Raw genomic sequence first — 13,824 nt, 5'->3', positions numbered from 1 at the left:
CTGTTTGATCCCTTAAGCACAAGCCTTACTGGATTGCGTTTTTTAAAAAGGTCAACCTGAAACAGAAGTCAATAACAAAGGCAGGCAAAAACACTTTAAGACTCATCACAGAATGAATGCACATAGTTTAGAACTGCAATCCTGTGTACATGCCATCCCACTGGACTTAATTCTAAATATTAATGCATAGGATCGGGCAGTACATAAAAGTGATCAGGTCAGACCTTAGCCATAGGATTTTGTTTTTAATCTTAGCTCACCCATCTGGATCTTGCCAAGAGTACAAGATCAGTATGAGGGTGGCAGTTGAGTTTACCAGTGATCTGTTTTATTTCCTTAACAGTGCCCAGAGCTCCAGAGATAGTTCTAGCAGATTGTATTGTGGCTGACAACTCTGTAACGATTTCATGGCAAATGACAGAAGAAGACAACAAAATTGATCACTATATACTAGAATACAGGAAAACCAACTTCGATGGGCTTCCTCGAATAAAGGACGAGAGGTGCTGGGAATCTGTGGACTACATTAAGGGCACTGAATATACATTATCGGGTAATTTTATTTTTCTGTTCCCTCCAAGTTGACTTGAGTTGTAACATGAGCTTCATACTTTTTCATGGGAATCTTTTAATGTCAGCTCCATCTAATGTTTTGCGCTCCCAGCGTGATAAATGGAGATCTGATCTCATTCACTTTCCTCGACTTCAGCTAATATTGATATAGTACTTAAATTTGTCTGTAGCTTGGGAGAAGCAGCACTTTAAAACAGTATACATATACCTTTCCTCCTTTATAGTGCTATTTTTTTGTTGTTCATTTCAATGGTAGTGGATGTCTGAAGACCTTCTCTCTTTCAGGTCTGAGGTTTGATTCAAAATACATGAACTTCCGTGTCAGAGCTTGCAACAAGGCCGTGGCTGGGGATTATTCTGATCCAGTGACTTTAGAGACGAAAGGTAAAACTGGATAGCTAAGAACTAGGACCATATAGTGGCTTGAATATAGGAAATGCATGCTCAAATGCCATCTTGGCTATAAAACGTACAGTGTTGTTTTAGGGCAGCAGCTGTGTACCTTAACGTACCTCCAGTCATTAGGCCCAAAAGCCGATTTAAGTGAATTGGAGGAAAGGATTGAAGCAGAGGACTATAGTATTTGCACTGTCTAAAGGGCTGCTATTTAAAATTGTTGACATGGTACCAGGAGAAACATTAACCTGAGGGCACATACGCCTTCTAAACAAATTCTAGCATAGGGAGATGGCACTGATTAGAGAAGTGCTAAGTAGTGCCACTCCCACTTGATAAACAGTGCAGATTTTTTCATCCTAAACCCCTTCACTAACTAACTCTGTTGCTATATGCAGTTGACAAAAATTTACCAATTTTAAGCCATCTGTTTAAAGCCATGCAACTGTTTAACCACTTTGATAGCAATTGTGAGGCACATGGTGGATTTGTTTGTGGCCCTGCAGCAATAAAATATTTTAGCTTTCTTGGTGTGATACTTGAGCCAAAACAGTAGTGAGATTTTGTTAGCTTTCCTGGCCTGCAAGTTAGTCAGCTGCTAGGGAGGCATTAATGGCTTTCTTGCCATCTTATGAAGTCTCAGTGCTGCAGACTGGAATATGTTGCCAAAGCAGATTCACACTGTTAGCTCACTTACTTGAGGACAGGTAAAACAACATGGCTTTTTGCTGACGTGCCTGATTCTTTCTCAGACTTTTATCCTGTTATGGCCTCATATTGGTGCATTTGATGTAACAGTGAAGAGCCTGGTATCTTTACTTCCTAGCCAAGATAGAGATTGGGATCATTTTCTGTCATAAGTGTTGAAACCTTATGTTCTGTTGATTCTTAAAGTGCCTCTCACCCTGTGAGTGACACAAACACATATATCACCAGTTCACCTGAGTGGCATAATATGGCTGCATAAATATTATCAGAAGTGTTGTGTCAGGGAACTGCCATCGGAAGGAAGGGAAGTGAAAGGGCTCACACAGGTTGGGAGAGACTCAGCAGCTGAAGAGGGAACCAGTAGGGGGAGAGGAGCTGAGCTGGGGGAAAGTGAGCTGGAGGGATGGCTCAGAGACACTTCCAGCGAAAACAGTGGGGAGGTTTCAGGACCTCCTGTAGGGACACCCACTCCTCGCCGGAAACTGTCACGCAGAGAGTCCAGAAGACGTGTTTCCGTTAAGGAGCTTTTATGTTGGAAGCGATTCCGAAAGCAACCACTGTCGGAATCTGCCAGCGACTGACGGAGCCATGTTTAAGGGGCTCCGTTACAGACAGAGGTTTGCAAACTTGACCAAACTCTGAGGGACTAGGATTTTACACACAAGCAGCTCATCGTCCCATCACAGCATTCCGACAGTCTCCGTGAGCAGCTTGTGCAGGAGAAGGCATCATGAGCAACCCAGCCGGAACCGGAGAAGCAGGAGCTGGAGCGGGTCCAAGCCTGGAAGAAAGGTACCGGGTGTTGGAGGTCCAGCTAGCGCTGCAGACGGCGAGGCTTGAGGAGAGGAGGGCTCAGGAGGCAGACAAAAAGGGGAAAGACACCCAGCTCGTCAGAAAGGTACCAGGATTGGTGCAGAAGTTTGGGGGGGAGCCCAAAGACTATCATGGCTTTCGGACAGAGATGCAATATGCCCTCAATCTGCAGTTTGATGAATTCCCTGACGAGGAATCACGAGTGGCTTTCGTGATTGGGCATCTTGAAAAGGGGGCGAGAGACTGGGTTAGACCCCTGATGGCAGCGAATAGTGACGTCCTAAAGGACACGATGAAGTTCTTTCGCGCCATGGATCTGATGTTTTCCAGCGATATTGAACATGGAGTGGTGCGCAGACAGTTAATGGCTTGCAAACAGGGGAGCCGATCTGTCCGTGAGTACTGGACTGAGTTCACCATGTTGATCCATAAATTGGGGTGGGATCTATCGGCGGAACCCATTCAAATGCTCTTTGAAGAAGGGCTTTCTTCGGCTGTGAAAGACGAACTTTCCCGGGCGCCCAGGGCGGAGTCTATGGACCAGCTGACCAAATCAGCGCTGACCATAGGAGCGCGCCAGGAGGCGAGAGCATTGGAGAGGCGGGAAGGGAAGGGGGAACGTTGGAAGGAGTTCCGCATTCCAGACATTCCAGAGCCAACTTTCCCGCCGGCAGAGCCGATGGAAATCGGAACAGCGCGCGCGCGCGCAGTTTCAAAGCCCAGTGAGGGGGGAAAGAAGGAGGGAAAAGGCGCCCGGAAATGCTATCTCTGCCAACAGCCAGGTCACTTTGCCAGAGTCTGCCCCCAGAGGAAGGAATGGCAAGGGATGGTAGGAGCTGTGGAGGGAAGAGAGGAAGAAATACCGAAGCAAGTAAAAGCCAACGCCTGGCTGCCACCGTCGGGGCACAGCAGCCAGGCCAAAGAGCAGTGAAAGTGCCCACGCCAGAACCTCCTAAACCCGCCCTAGTGATAGAAGTGGCGCTAGAGCTGCCAAACGGACACCCTCTAAAGATAAAGGCGCTGTTGGACTCAGGCAGCTCCTGCAATTTCATGAGCAAAGAGTTTGCAGCTGAACACCAGATACAGACGATCCCTTTAAGCAACCCCCTGCAGGTGACCACAATCGATGGCAGGGAGCTGTTGGGAGGAGAAGTCAGCTTGCAGACCGTCCCAATGATAATGAAGGTGGCAAGGCACACCGAACTGATAGCGTTTAATGTGGCCACCTTGGGAGGAGCTCCCATTATATTGGGGATGAGCTGGCTAGCGTTACATGATCCGCTGGTGGGCTGGCATCAGAGAGTGGTTTCTTTTGGTTCAGCACATTGCTTAGAACACTGCAAAGAGGGAAAGGGTTTGGCAGGGGCCCAAGCCACCCTAGCAGGGACTGAAGTAACGGAGAACGTGAAGGTACCACGACAATACGCAGATCTCCGCGACGTCTTCAGCGAAAGGGAAGCTGACCAACTACCCCCGCATAGACCCTTTGACTGTCAAATCAATTTACTCCCTGGGGCACAGCTCCCTGTAGGCAAGCTGTACGCCATGTCAGACAGAGAGATGCAGGAGCTAAGAGAGTTCATTGACAAGAACCTGAAGAGAGGGTTCATCAGAGAGTCCAGGGCGGTGGGGGGCAGCCCAGTGTTTTTTGTGGATAAAAAAAACACGAACAAGCCGAGGCTTGTGTGTGACTTCAGGGCCTTAAATGCAGTGTCAGAACCAGTGGCTTTCCCTATGCCCAGGATTGACGACATTTTGACAAGGGTCAGGAAGGGAAAGATTTTTACTAAACTGGACCTAAGGGGGGCGTACAACCTGATACGAATAAGGAAGGGGGATGAATGGAAAACCACCATGTTCACCCCTTTGGGGGCATTTGAATATTTAGTTATGCCCTTCGGCCTACAAGGAGGCTCCGCGTGCTTTCAATCGTTTATGAACCACGTCCTGGGGCCTTTGCTTTACAAGAATTGTGTGGCCTTCTTAGACGACGTGTTGGTGTATTCTGAGAATGAGGAGCAGCATGTGAGAGACGTCAGAGAAGTGTTGAGCAGGCTGCAAGCCAACCAGCTGTGGGTGAAACTGGAGAAGTGTCAGTTTCATACCAAGGAGGTGGAATTCCTGGGGTATCGCCTGTCAGACAAGGGATTGGCCATGGATCCCGGCAAGGTCCAGGCGGTGCTGGAATGGAAAACACCCAAAACAAGGAAGGATGTGCAGAGGTTCCTAGGATTTGGGAACTTCTATCGTAAGTTCATCCGAAACTTTGCCCACCTGACGGCGCCCATTACGGACTGTCTCAGCAGTAAGAAGAAGTTCGTTTGGACTGAGGAGGCGGAGCGAGCATTTGAGGAACTAAAAAGGGCCTTCGCCTCGGAACAACAACTCCTGCATGTGGATTTACAAAAACCGATGAGAGTGGAAACTGACGCATCAGACAGAGCGATTGGGGCGGTGCTTCTGCAGCCAGGGAAGGAGGAGTCAGAGTGGAGACCGTGTGCCTTTTTTTCGCGAAAGCTGAACAAATCCGAGAGGAACTACACGGTGTATGACCGAGAACTACTAGCCATTCATGAGGCGTTCCGTAGATGGAGGCACCTGCTAATTGGCGCACAACATAAGGTGCAAGTGTGCACTGACCACAAGAACCTAGAGTATTGGAGGACGGCACGAGTGCTCAACCAACGGCAAGTGAGATGGGCCCAGGAGTTCTCCAAATTTAACTTTGAGATTTGTTACGTGCCAGGCCCAGAGAACATTAGGGCGGACGCTCTCTCACGCAAACCTGAATATTTGGAGGGGGAGGGAGCACCCGAAGAGAGACATGTCATTCCAGAGGACCGCTGGGTGTGTGGGGCGGCATTGGTGGGACAAAGAGAACTGGTAGAGGAAACAGAGAATGATGAATACGCCCAGAATAAGCTCAGAGGTCTTAGGGGTGAGGGAGAGGAACCAGGGGGTTTCGAGGAAAGAAATGGAGCTTTGTATTACAAAGGGGCACTGTATATCCCTGAAGGAGACTTAAGGGGGAGGGTACTCAAGCAGTTGCACGACAGCCCCACGGCGGGGCATTTTGGACAACACAAAACCATGTGGTTGGTCACCAGGGAATTTTGGTGGCCTAAGGTGAGGGAAGATGTACGGGAGTATGTAAGAGGGTGTGAGCAATGCCAGCGAGCCAAAGGGGAGAGGCGGGCACCGGCGGGGCTATTAGAACCCTTACCAACCCCAGAACGACCTTGGGAGGCAGTGTCGATAGATTTTATGACTGATCTGCCGAAGTCCAAGGGGAAAACAGCCATCATGGTGGTGGTAGACCTACTAACAAAGATGTGCCACTTTGTAGCCTGCTCGCATGCAGTCACGGCGGAAGAGACAGCGAAGTTATTTGTAGAACACATTTTTAGGTTGCACGGGGTGCCATTGAGGGTGGTCTCAGACCGAGGAAAACAATTTACTTCCAGGTTCTGGAGGAAGCTCATGAGCTTACTGCAGGTGGAGGTCAACTTTTCGACTGCCCGGCACCCTGAAACCAACGGGCAGGCGGAAAGAGCAAACGGTGTCCTCCAGCAATACCTGAGGTGTTATGTCAATGACAGAGAGAATGACTGGGTAGAAAAGTTGGCGCTGGCGGAATTTGCCTACAACAATGCCGAGAATGTGTCCACAGGGATGAGCCCCTTCTTGGCTAATTATGGGTGTCATCCCAGGGCTTTCCCAGGGGGAGAAGGGGAGAGATGGAGCGTCCCGGCAGCCGAGCATTTTGTAGAAGAAATGGAAGCAATCCATCGTCAGCTACAACTCAACTTAGAAAGGGCGAAGGAAGAATACAAGAGGCAGGCAGACAAGAACCGAAGGGAAGGTAAAACCATAAGGGTGGGAGATAGGGTGTGGCTGTCAACCCAAGGGTTGCCGTTCAAAGGAGGTTGTAAGAAATTAAGACCCAGGAGATTGGGTCCCTTTGAGGTCATTCAACAGGTCAACCCAGTGGCTTTCAGGCTCCGGTTACCCAACCACATGAAACTGCACCCAGTATTTCACAGGTCGTTACTGTCACCGTATGAGGGGGGACGAGAAGGGATGGCCACTCGGGGACCGGTCATAGAAGAAAGGGAATGCAGCAGCCATGTGGCAGAAATCCTCGACGCCAGGTGGAAGGGGGATCAGGTGGAGTATTTGGTAGCGTGGGAAGGAGAACCGGAGTCAGAAAACACTTGGGTAATGGCAGAAGATATCAATGACGAGGTATTGATAGAAACGTTCCATCAAAGGTTCCCAAGGAAACCTCAGCCTGTGGAGAGGTTCCGGAGGGAATACTTTGGGACCACCGATGAGGAGGAGGAGTTGGAAGGATTCTCGGACTCGGAAGGGGAAGGGGAGATGGACTCTGAGGAGGAGGAGTACTTCGAGACCAGGAACCGCAACAGGTGGAGAGAAGTGTTCGGGACATCGGAAGATGAAGGAAGTTCATTCCGGGGTTTTGCCTCCTCACCGCCCGTAGAGGAGGGGGCGAGAGGGGATGAAGGGGGCCCTGGAGGGGAGGTGGATGTCAGGGAACTGCCATCGGAAGGAAGGGAAGTGAAAGGGCTCACACAGGTTGGCAGAGACTCAGCAGCTGAAGAGGGAACCAGTAGGGGGAGAGGAGCTGAGCTGAGGGAAAGTGAGCTGGAGGGATGGCTCAGAGACACTTCCAGCGAAAACAGTGGGGAGGTTTCAGGACCTCCTGTAGGGACACCCACTCCTCGCCGGAAACTGTCACGCAGAGAGTCCAGAAGACGTGTTTCCGTTAAGGAGCTTTTATGTTGGAAGCGATTCCGAAAGCAACCACTGTCGGAATCTGCCAGCGACTGACGGAGCCATGTTTAAGGGGCTCCGTTACAGACAGAGGTTTGCAAACTTGACCAAACTCTGAGGGACTAGGATTTTACACACAAGCAGCTCATCGTCCCATCACATGTTGCAAGCAGCCTCCCAGCATATTAAATCATGCTTGGGATATTTCTTCAGAAAAGTCAAGAAGCTGCAGATTGTTTGCCCACGGATCATATATTGCTCATTTATTTTAATGTTTATATTTTTTAAAAATAGCAGGACGATTCATTGAAATGCAGAAGCACTGCCAGTGTAGTCCAGTAGATGAGAAGTGTTCTTAATGATGTCATTGAATGGCTTGCAAAGTGCACCACTAGTATAAGGTTCAGTTCTCCCAACCAGCTTTGGGATTTATTTTCAATTTATGACAACTTGTACAAGCCTGGGTTGCATGTGAGTGTGCTAAAGATGTCATCAGCAGAGGGCTAATGCACAGATCAGTCAGATCAGTTTACTTATGCCATATGAAATTACCAGTTGTGTCTCTGTACTTGCACATTGGTGAAAGAAAAATTATAGAAAGCTTTTAGTGGTAAATTGCTACTGTAAGGTATAAAAAAGCATTCTGAATTTTTAAGTCAGAGGTCATCTTTGAAGCACTGGATTATAACCCTGGCAAGGCAAAAACAGAGTGCAAGGCAACAATCTCCATAATAATCTCCATATTTAAAAAGAACTTGGCTTGTTGGCAAATGAGCTTGCAGATGTATATTTGTAATGGGTTGTATCACCAAATGTTGCATTTCTAAAATTAGAACTATTGCCATACATTTTAGGGAGTTGCATTGCTCAGCTTCACATCTACTATCTTTGGGCATTAGGAAAACTTTCCATGTCTGCTATATAACAACTGGAACTATTCAAGTCTTTTCAGCGTATGCCACTCTTAGAGCTGTACCTTATTCTCATTTTGGTGATAGGTGAGCATTTCTAGTTGACCCTCAAAACTATGTGTTTACAGTGCTCTTAGTGAGCACTTGCCTGGTAGAATCATCAAGTTCAGCATTGCTTAAACATACTGTTGACCTTTCACAGAGGAATTTCAATTCTTGTATTCTGTGAAATACTAAAGAACCGTGTCTAATGCATTCTAATTGAATAGAGTCTGTTTAGCGTGACACATATTGTTTAGCTTCCAAAAATGAAGGCAAACACAGCAACATAGCCTCAATTATTCTGCTTAGTTGGCAGTAACAAAGATTAAATTTACCCCACAACAAATTCCAGCGAGAAGCAGTGACTCAGTCTGACTGCTTTGTTGTATTAAAAACTCTCTGGAAGAGTTACGACCTATCTCATTATCATTGTCTGAGTGTCAGTAAAAGCTAAAAAGCTTCTTGAATAAAATGTACCTATTTCTGTCATATTCTCTCCAGATATTAAGTTCTGCCCATTACACATTTGGCTTCACCCGTGAAAGATTTGATGCTAGTACTTTTTTTATAACCTGTATGTATCTTCTAACGCTCTGCTGATCAAATTACCATGCTTGCTTACAGTGGCATCTCTTAGTTGGCTTTGAAAATAACTTGTTATATTCTGCCTTTAGTCATAAGAACTTTTGGAAACCTATTACTTGAAGAATGCTGTGGGACGTCAAGCCTGCAGGCCTCCCTTTTAGCCAAGCCATGCCCATTTGCCCAGTACCTGGTGTCTATATATGATATCAGATGTGGAGCTAAGCTGAAAGGGTTTTTGCAGGGGCTGCTGATCAGCATTGCTTTGTGAGCTGTGTCTCTACCTACTCAGTTTGATTTCAAGCCTTGCGAACAAAAGCAGGTCACCTGACATTGTGATGTCAGGTGATTGACAGATGGACCCTTGGACAGTGGGAGAGAGAACGATCTGGTCCCCTGGCTGGACCCAGCTCCCCCGTCCCTGCTGTGCAGCTCTGCTGGCAAACTGACAGCCTTGACACTTAACACAAAGAATTGCCCTACATACTGATCCCCCCCCCCCCCAGATTAAAACAGAGAACTATAACAGGCTCTACCTTTCAGAACAAGATGCACTGTAAATTAAGGGCCAAACTGCACAGGACGTTAGTTAGCATTTTCAAAAAGCATGCTCAGACTGGTTGCTCATACTTCGGGGGGGGGGGGGGGGAGCAGCCAAGGGTCCCCAGTCTAGAACATGCTCCAGTGCTGATTTACTGCAGAAAACAGTCCTTTCCGGGCTGTTTGCACCCAAGGTGCTGTTTGTAGTAGATATCAGGGGTTTTTTTTGGGGGGGGGGAGGGTTCAGAGCAGAGTGGGAGGTAGCAATATTAATCCGTGCAGGGCCCCAATCCAGATCAAAAGCAAGCAGCAGTTAGCTCAGTTGGTTAGAGTGTAGTTCTGTTAATGTGAAGGTTATGGGTTCAATTCCCATACAGGCCACGTGCATTGCAGGGGGTTAGAACTAGATGACCCTTGGGAGTCCCTTCAGCTCTACGATTCTGTGGTTCTATGATGTGATATTCTGAATTAGGGCACTATGTCTGATTTTTCTCTAAAATAAAAGCAGGCAGATGGAGTAAGCATTTAAAAAATAATAATTAGAACTATAGCATCAGAAGTAGACTTGTCTTAGGTAGAGAACCTGGGCAGCCTATCTAAATATGTTAACTTTTTCACTCTTTGCATTCAGAAAAGGTGTGACTAACCTTTTGATCTGCATCTTTTCTCTGGGCAGCTCTTATATTTAACCTGGATGGGTCATCGTCTCATCTTAACTTGAAAGTTGAAGATTCCTATGTGGAGTGGGATTCTACAGGAGGCAAAAGCCAAGAAAACAAAATTAAAGGAAAAGAGAACAAAGGCAGGTAAGGGAAACTGAGCTCCTCCTCTGATCAAATCAAGTAACTTGTAGATGTCATATTTAAAGGCTGTTGTAGCAAATAGAAATTTGGTCTATCAGTAGGAAGTCTTCCTATGCAAAAGAGATTATTCATATTGCTATAAACTTAATGAATCCATTCACACTAAACTTAATGTATTTGGCAGTATAGCATACTTGCTGGTAAAGTTTTGAGGCAGCTATTGAAGAGAATAACCTTGAAACCTGTGTTGGAAATGGGGGATTTCTTTTTCTAGAAAAAGTGACAGTGTTGCAAGGTAGCTCTGGTTTTGTTTTTCCCCTACCATGGATACGTTACTAAAAACTATTCCCCCTGCTGAAAAATAATACTAGCAGTCATATTCTTCTTAGGGTTAAGAATTTAGACCTTATGTGATTCAGTCGTATGACCTATGCACAGATCATGAGCTCTCTAGAAGCATCTTTTTCTGTGTAAATTAGAGAAATGAAATTTATCAAAAATTTTTTTTACAAAAAATCATTTGATATATTTCTAGCAAGTTAGAAAGTCTGGCCTGCAAAAACAAAATATGTTGGGGAGCTTTTCTGAGATGATTGTGTTGGTCTAAATAATATCTTCTGTTGTCCAAATAGATTAGATTATTTAACTTCTACACCACTTAATATATTAAAAACATCTCTTAAGTGCTGTACAAAAAAAGGAGCAGCAACAGCCAATTAAACAAAATATTACAAAATCTCAGTTACATATGAAAAGGTTACATTAGTACAAAGTTACTAACATATATGAATCAATATCAATTCCTTTTCCTTCTGGCACATCCTCACTCTCATCCTGTGTCCCATTCAGCTGCTCTCTCCACACCCAGGTTAGTTGAGTTTCCCAGAGGGTCCTGAGGATGGGGAAAGGCTCCGTCTCCACTCACGGCTCTTTCTTCACCCTCTGTCCACTCCTCCTCCAAGGTGGATTTCAATGTTGGGGGTTTGTTGGCATACCGTAAGCTTCCACAATTGCCACATACCAAAATACAGTGGTACCTTGGTTTCTCGAACTTAATCTGTTCCGGGAGTCCGTTTGACTCCCAAAACAATTCGAAAACCAAGGCATGGCTTCCGATTGGCTGCAGGAGCTTCCTGCACTCAAGCGGAAGCCACATCGGATGTTCGGCTTCTGGAAAATGTTCACAAACCGGTGTTCGGGAGCTGATTTGTTCGACAACTAAGCTGTTGCATAAGTGTATTGCATAAGTCACAGGGATGTGCTCTCCTACACTATAGGAATAGTATTGTCTGGGAGCAGGTAGATGTATTCTTGTCAAGTGAGCTATTGCCGACTCCAAATACCCAGACCACTTTTTTACTTCCCAGGAAGTATTTTCCGTAAGAGGGAGGAGGAGACTCCAGGCCTGGGAAACTTTATACAGTGGTACCTCGGGTTAAGTACTTAATTCATTCCGGAGGTCCGTTCTTAACCTGAAACTGTTCTTAACCCAAAGCATCACTTTAGCTAATGGGGCCTCCTGCTGCCGCCGCACCACCAGAGCACGATTTCTGTTCTCATCCTGAAGCAAAGTTCTTAACCTGAGGTACTATTTCTGGGTTAGCGGAGTCTGTAACCTGAAGTGTCTGTAACCCGAGGTACCACTGTACATCCGTAGTCTCAGTAATAGGAACGTATTTCATGTCACCCCCATCCCAGCTGTGAACAGGGAGCTGGTAACACATTAAGTTCAAGAGGTAAAAAGGCTCAAACAGGGTTTAATAGATTCCAAACCTATTTTATGCAGACTTCTTAAACCATTTCGGTTACATTTCAATTTGTAAGCAAGTGGGTGTTTTCTGTTTGTAAGTCTGTGAACAGCATACAGTTATTAATAGTTATCAGAACAGTTTTGTAGTGGTTTTAAATACTAATTTTTTTAATAAAAAAAATAAGTCTGTGTGTAGCCACGAAGTAGCTTTTTAATTACCTATTTTTGTCTGACAGTTGCCAGATTACCCTTCTGAAGAACAATACAAGGTGACAGTGTGCCTCTTCATAGCCATAGGGTTCAGCTTTTTACTCTCCAATATTTTCCTTTCAATTCTTGCTCTCTAGAGTTAGCATGAATCAATCCAGCAGCCTTTACCAGTAGACAAGCCACTGTTTGTTGTTTAGATCCTTCTTTCCCCCACTTATTTGTCATCTTTTGTATTTACCGTTCAAACTGCCTTTCTGTAAAATCACCAAGCCTGTATATAAGTTTTGACAATTTACAGAAATGAGAACCGCTAACACTAAAATTAGGCAGCGTAAAATGCACCAGTTGCCAACAAGCTAATGCCTCTGGTATTTTATGGTACACACTGGGCTGTGTCCCCAGTTGTAATGGGACCATAGGCCTAGTCTGTCACTTTGTAGGAATAAATGGGGATATTTGATTCTTCCAGTACTAAACAAACTTAACTGCATCCTTTAAATACAGAAATCCTTCACAATCTTTAAAGGCAGATTCTGGGTTTTTTTCTCTCAGTCTTACGTTCTCTGCATTAAGTAATTTTATTTCAAGAAGGAGCGTTGAGTTTTTGCACTTATTGGTCCTGGCCTCTGCAAGCAGTAGCCAATCAAGTGAGGAGGATCATTTTGCAGCATGATGCTTTGTTTTTGTAGCATTACTGGAGAAGGGGACAAGGCTATTTGGTCTCCGTGTATCACCTGCAGTATAGATTTCAGCCCTTGTGTATTCTTCCCTCTGGAGATGCAGGTACTTGAGTTAGGCATACAGAATTGGAAGTTAGACTGGGTTTCCGGGCCAAACAAGTATTTTGGCATTTTGCAATTACAATGTGTGTTTTTCTTTTGAGAATGCACGTTGTCCAAAGAACTTGCTATTCTTTGATGTTACATGAACAGATAAAACACCATAGAAATTGCATTAGTTAGTTCCACAGTGGCTTATCAAAACAAAACCAGCATGCATGTTGGCATTGCAACAGTACAATTAAACGCAGAGAATTCGGCTTGTATTGAATCATGTCTTCAAATGTACCAAATATAAAATATTTTAAATTCAATTGTGTACCTGTAAAGGCTGCTAATATTAAGGACATCTTCTGGGTGAAGGGAACTTGGAGCACTTACCTGAAAAATAGCATGTCAGCATTTTGGTAGATGTGGTGGAAGTGGGAAGTTATTCTGAGTTTGCGCCTTCCTTGTATCAATTGCAGCATCTCTTGAACAAACATGCTATTTTTCTACATAACCTGGCAGCGAACCTAACGTGTTGCTTTTATGATAGAAAGCAGAAAGTAGTAGGCTACCTAGTAACAATGTACTTGGAGTAGGGTCAAACACTGTGGTGTGTCCCCTTCCTCTCCCCCCCCCCCCAAATATATGCTTTTAATTTCTTGGCTTTGCTGTCTTTTCATGCTTTCACTTTTTTCTTTTTTTCTTTTGGTAAGTAACTTTCCTTTAATACGTTTCGTTTGTTCAAAGGCCTTTTCAGTGTTGCGTTTAAATGTCTTAAGAATTCACAGTAGAACTTCATTCTGAAAACAGTAAATGCTATATCTGCTATATTAATGCCACTTCAACATTCATGCCACCAGAGGTGTGGGGAAGATGGCTAATGTATTGGGACTGGGTTTCTATCTTATTTTAAAATAACTCATTTCTAATCGGAT

At 45.2% G+C, this 13,824-nt stretch overlaps 1 protein-coding gene across 3 annotated transcripts in view; it reads left to right on the top strand.

Moving 5' to 3' along the window:
- FSD1L (fibronectin type III and SPRY domain containing 1 like) overlaps positions 1–13,824 on the top strand; it is a 38,522-nt gene that overhangs the window by 17,917 nt on the left and 6,781 nt on the right. For 2 of the 3 annotated variants that reach the window (XM_080986878.1, XM_080986877.1), the window contains exons 7-9: positions 344–553; positions 859–957; positions 10,036–10,165. In XM_080986878.1, coding sequence (XP_080843004.1) covers positions 344–553; positions 859–957; positions 10,036–10,165 — 439 coding nt within the window. Of the gene's footprint in view, positions 1–343; positions 554–858; positions 958–10,035; positions 10,166–12,148; positions 12,182–13,824 lie in introns of all 3 variants that reach the window. The other variant, XM_080986876.1, reaches the window with a different exon arrangement.

The sequence above is a fragment of the Podarcis pityusensis genome (assembly GCF_964106645.2).
Source record: "Podarcis pityusensis genome assembly, chromosome: 17".
Lineage (NCBI taxonomy): Eukaryota > Metazoa > Chordata > Lepidosauria > Squamata > Lacertidae > Podarcis > Podarcis pityusensis.
This window is presented reverse-complemented; position numbering and strand designations above follow the sequence as displayed.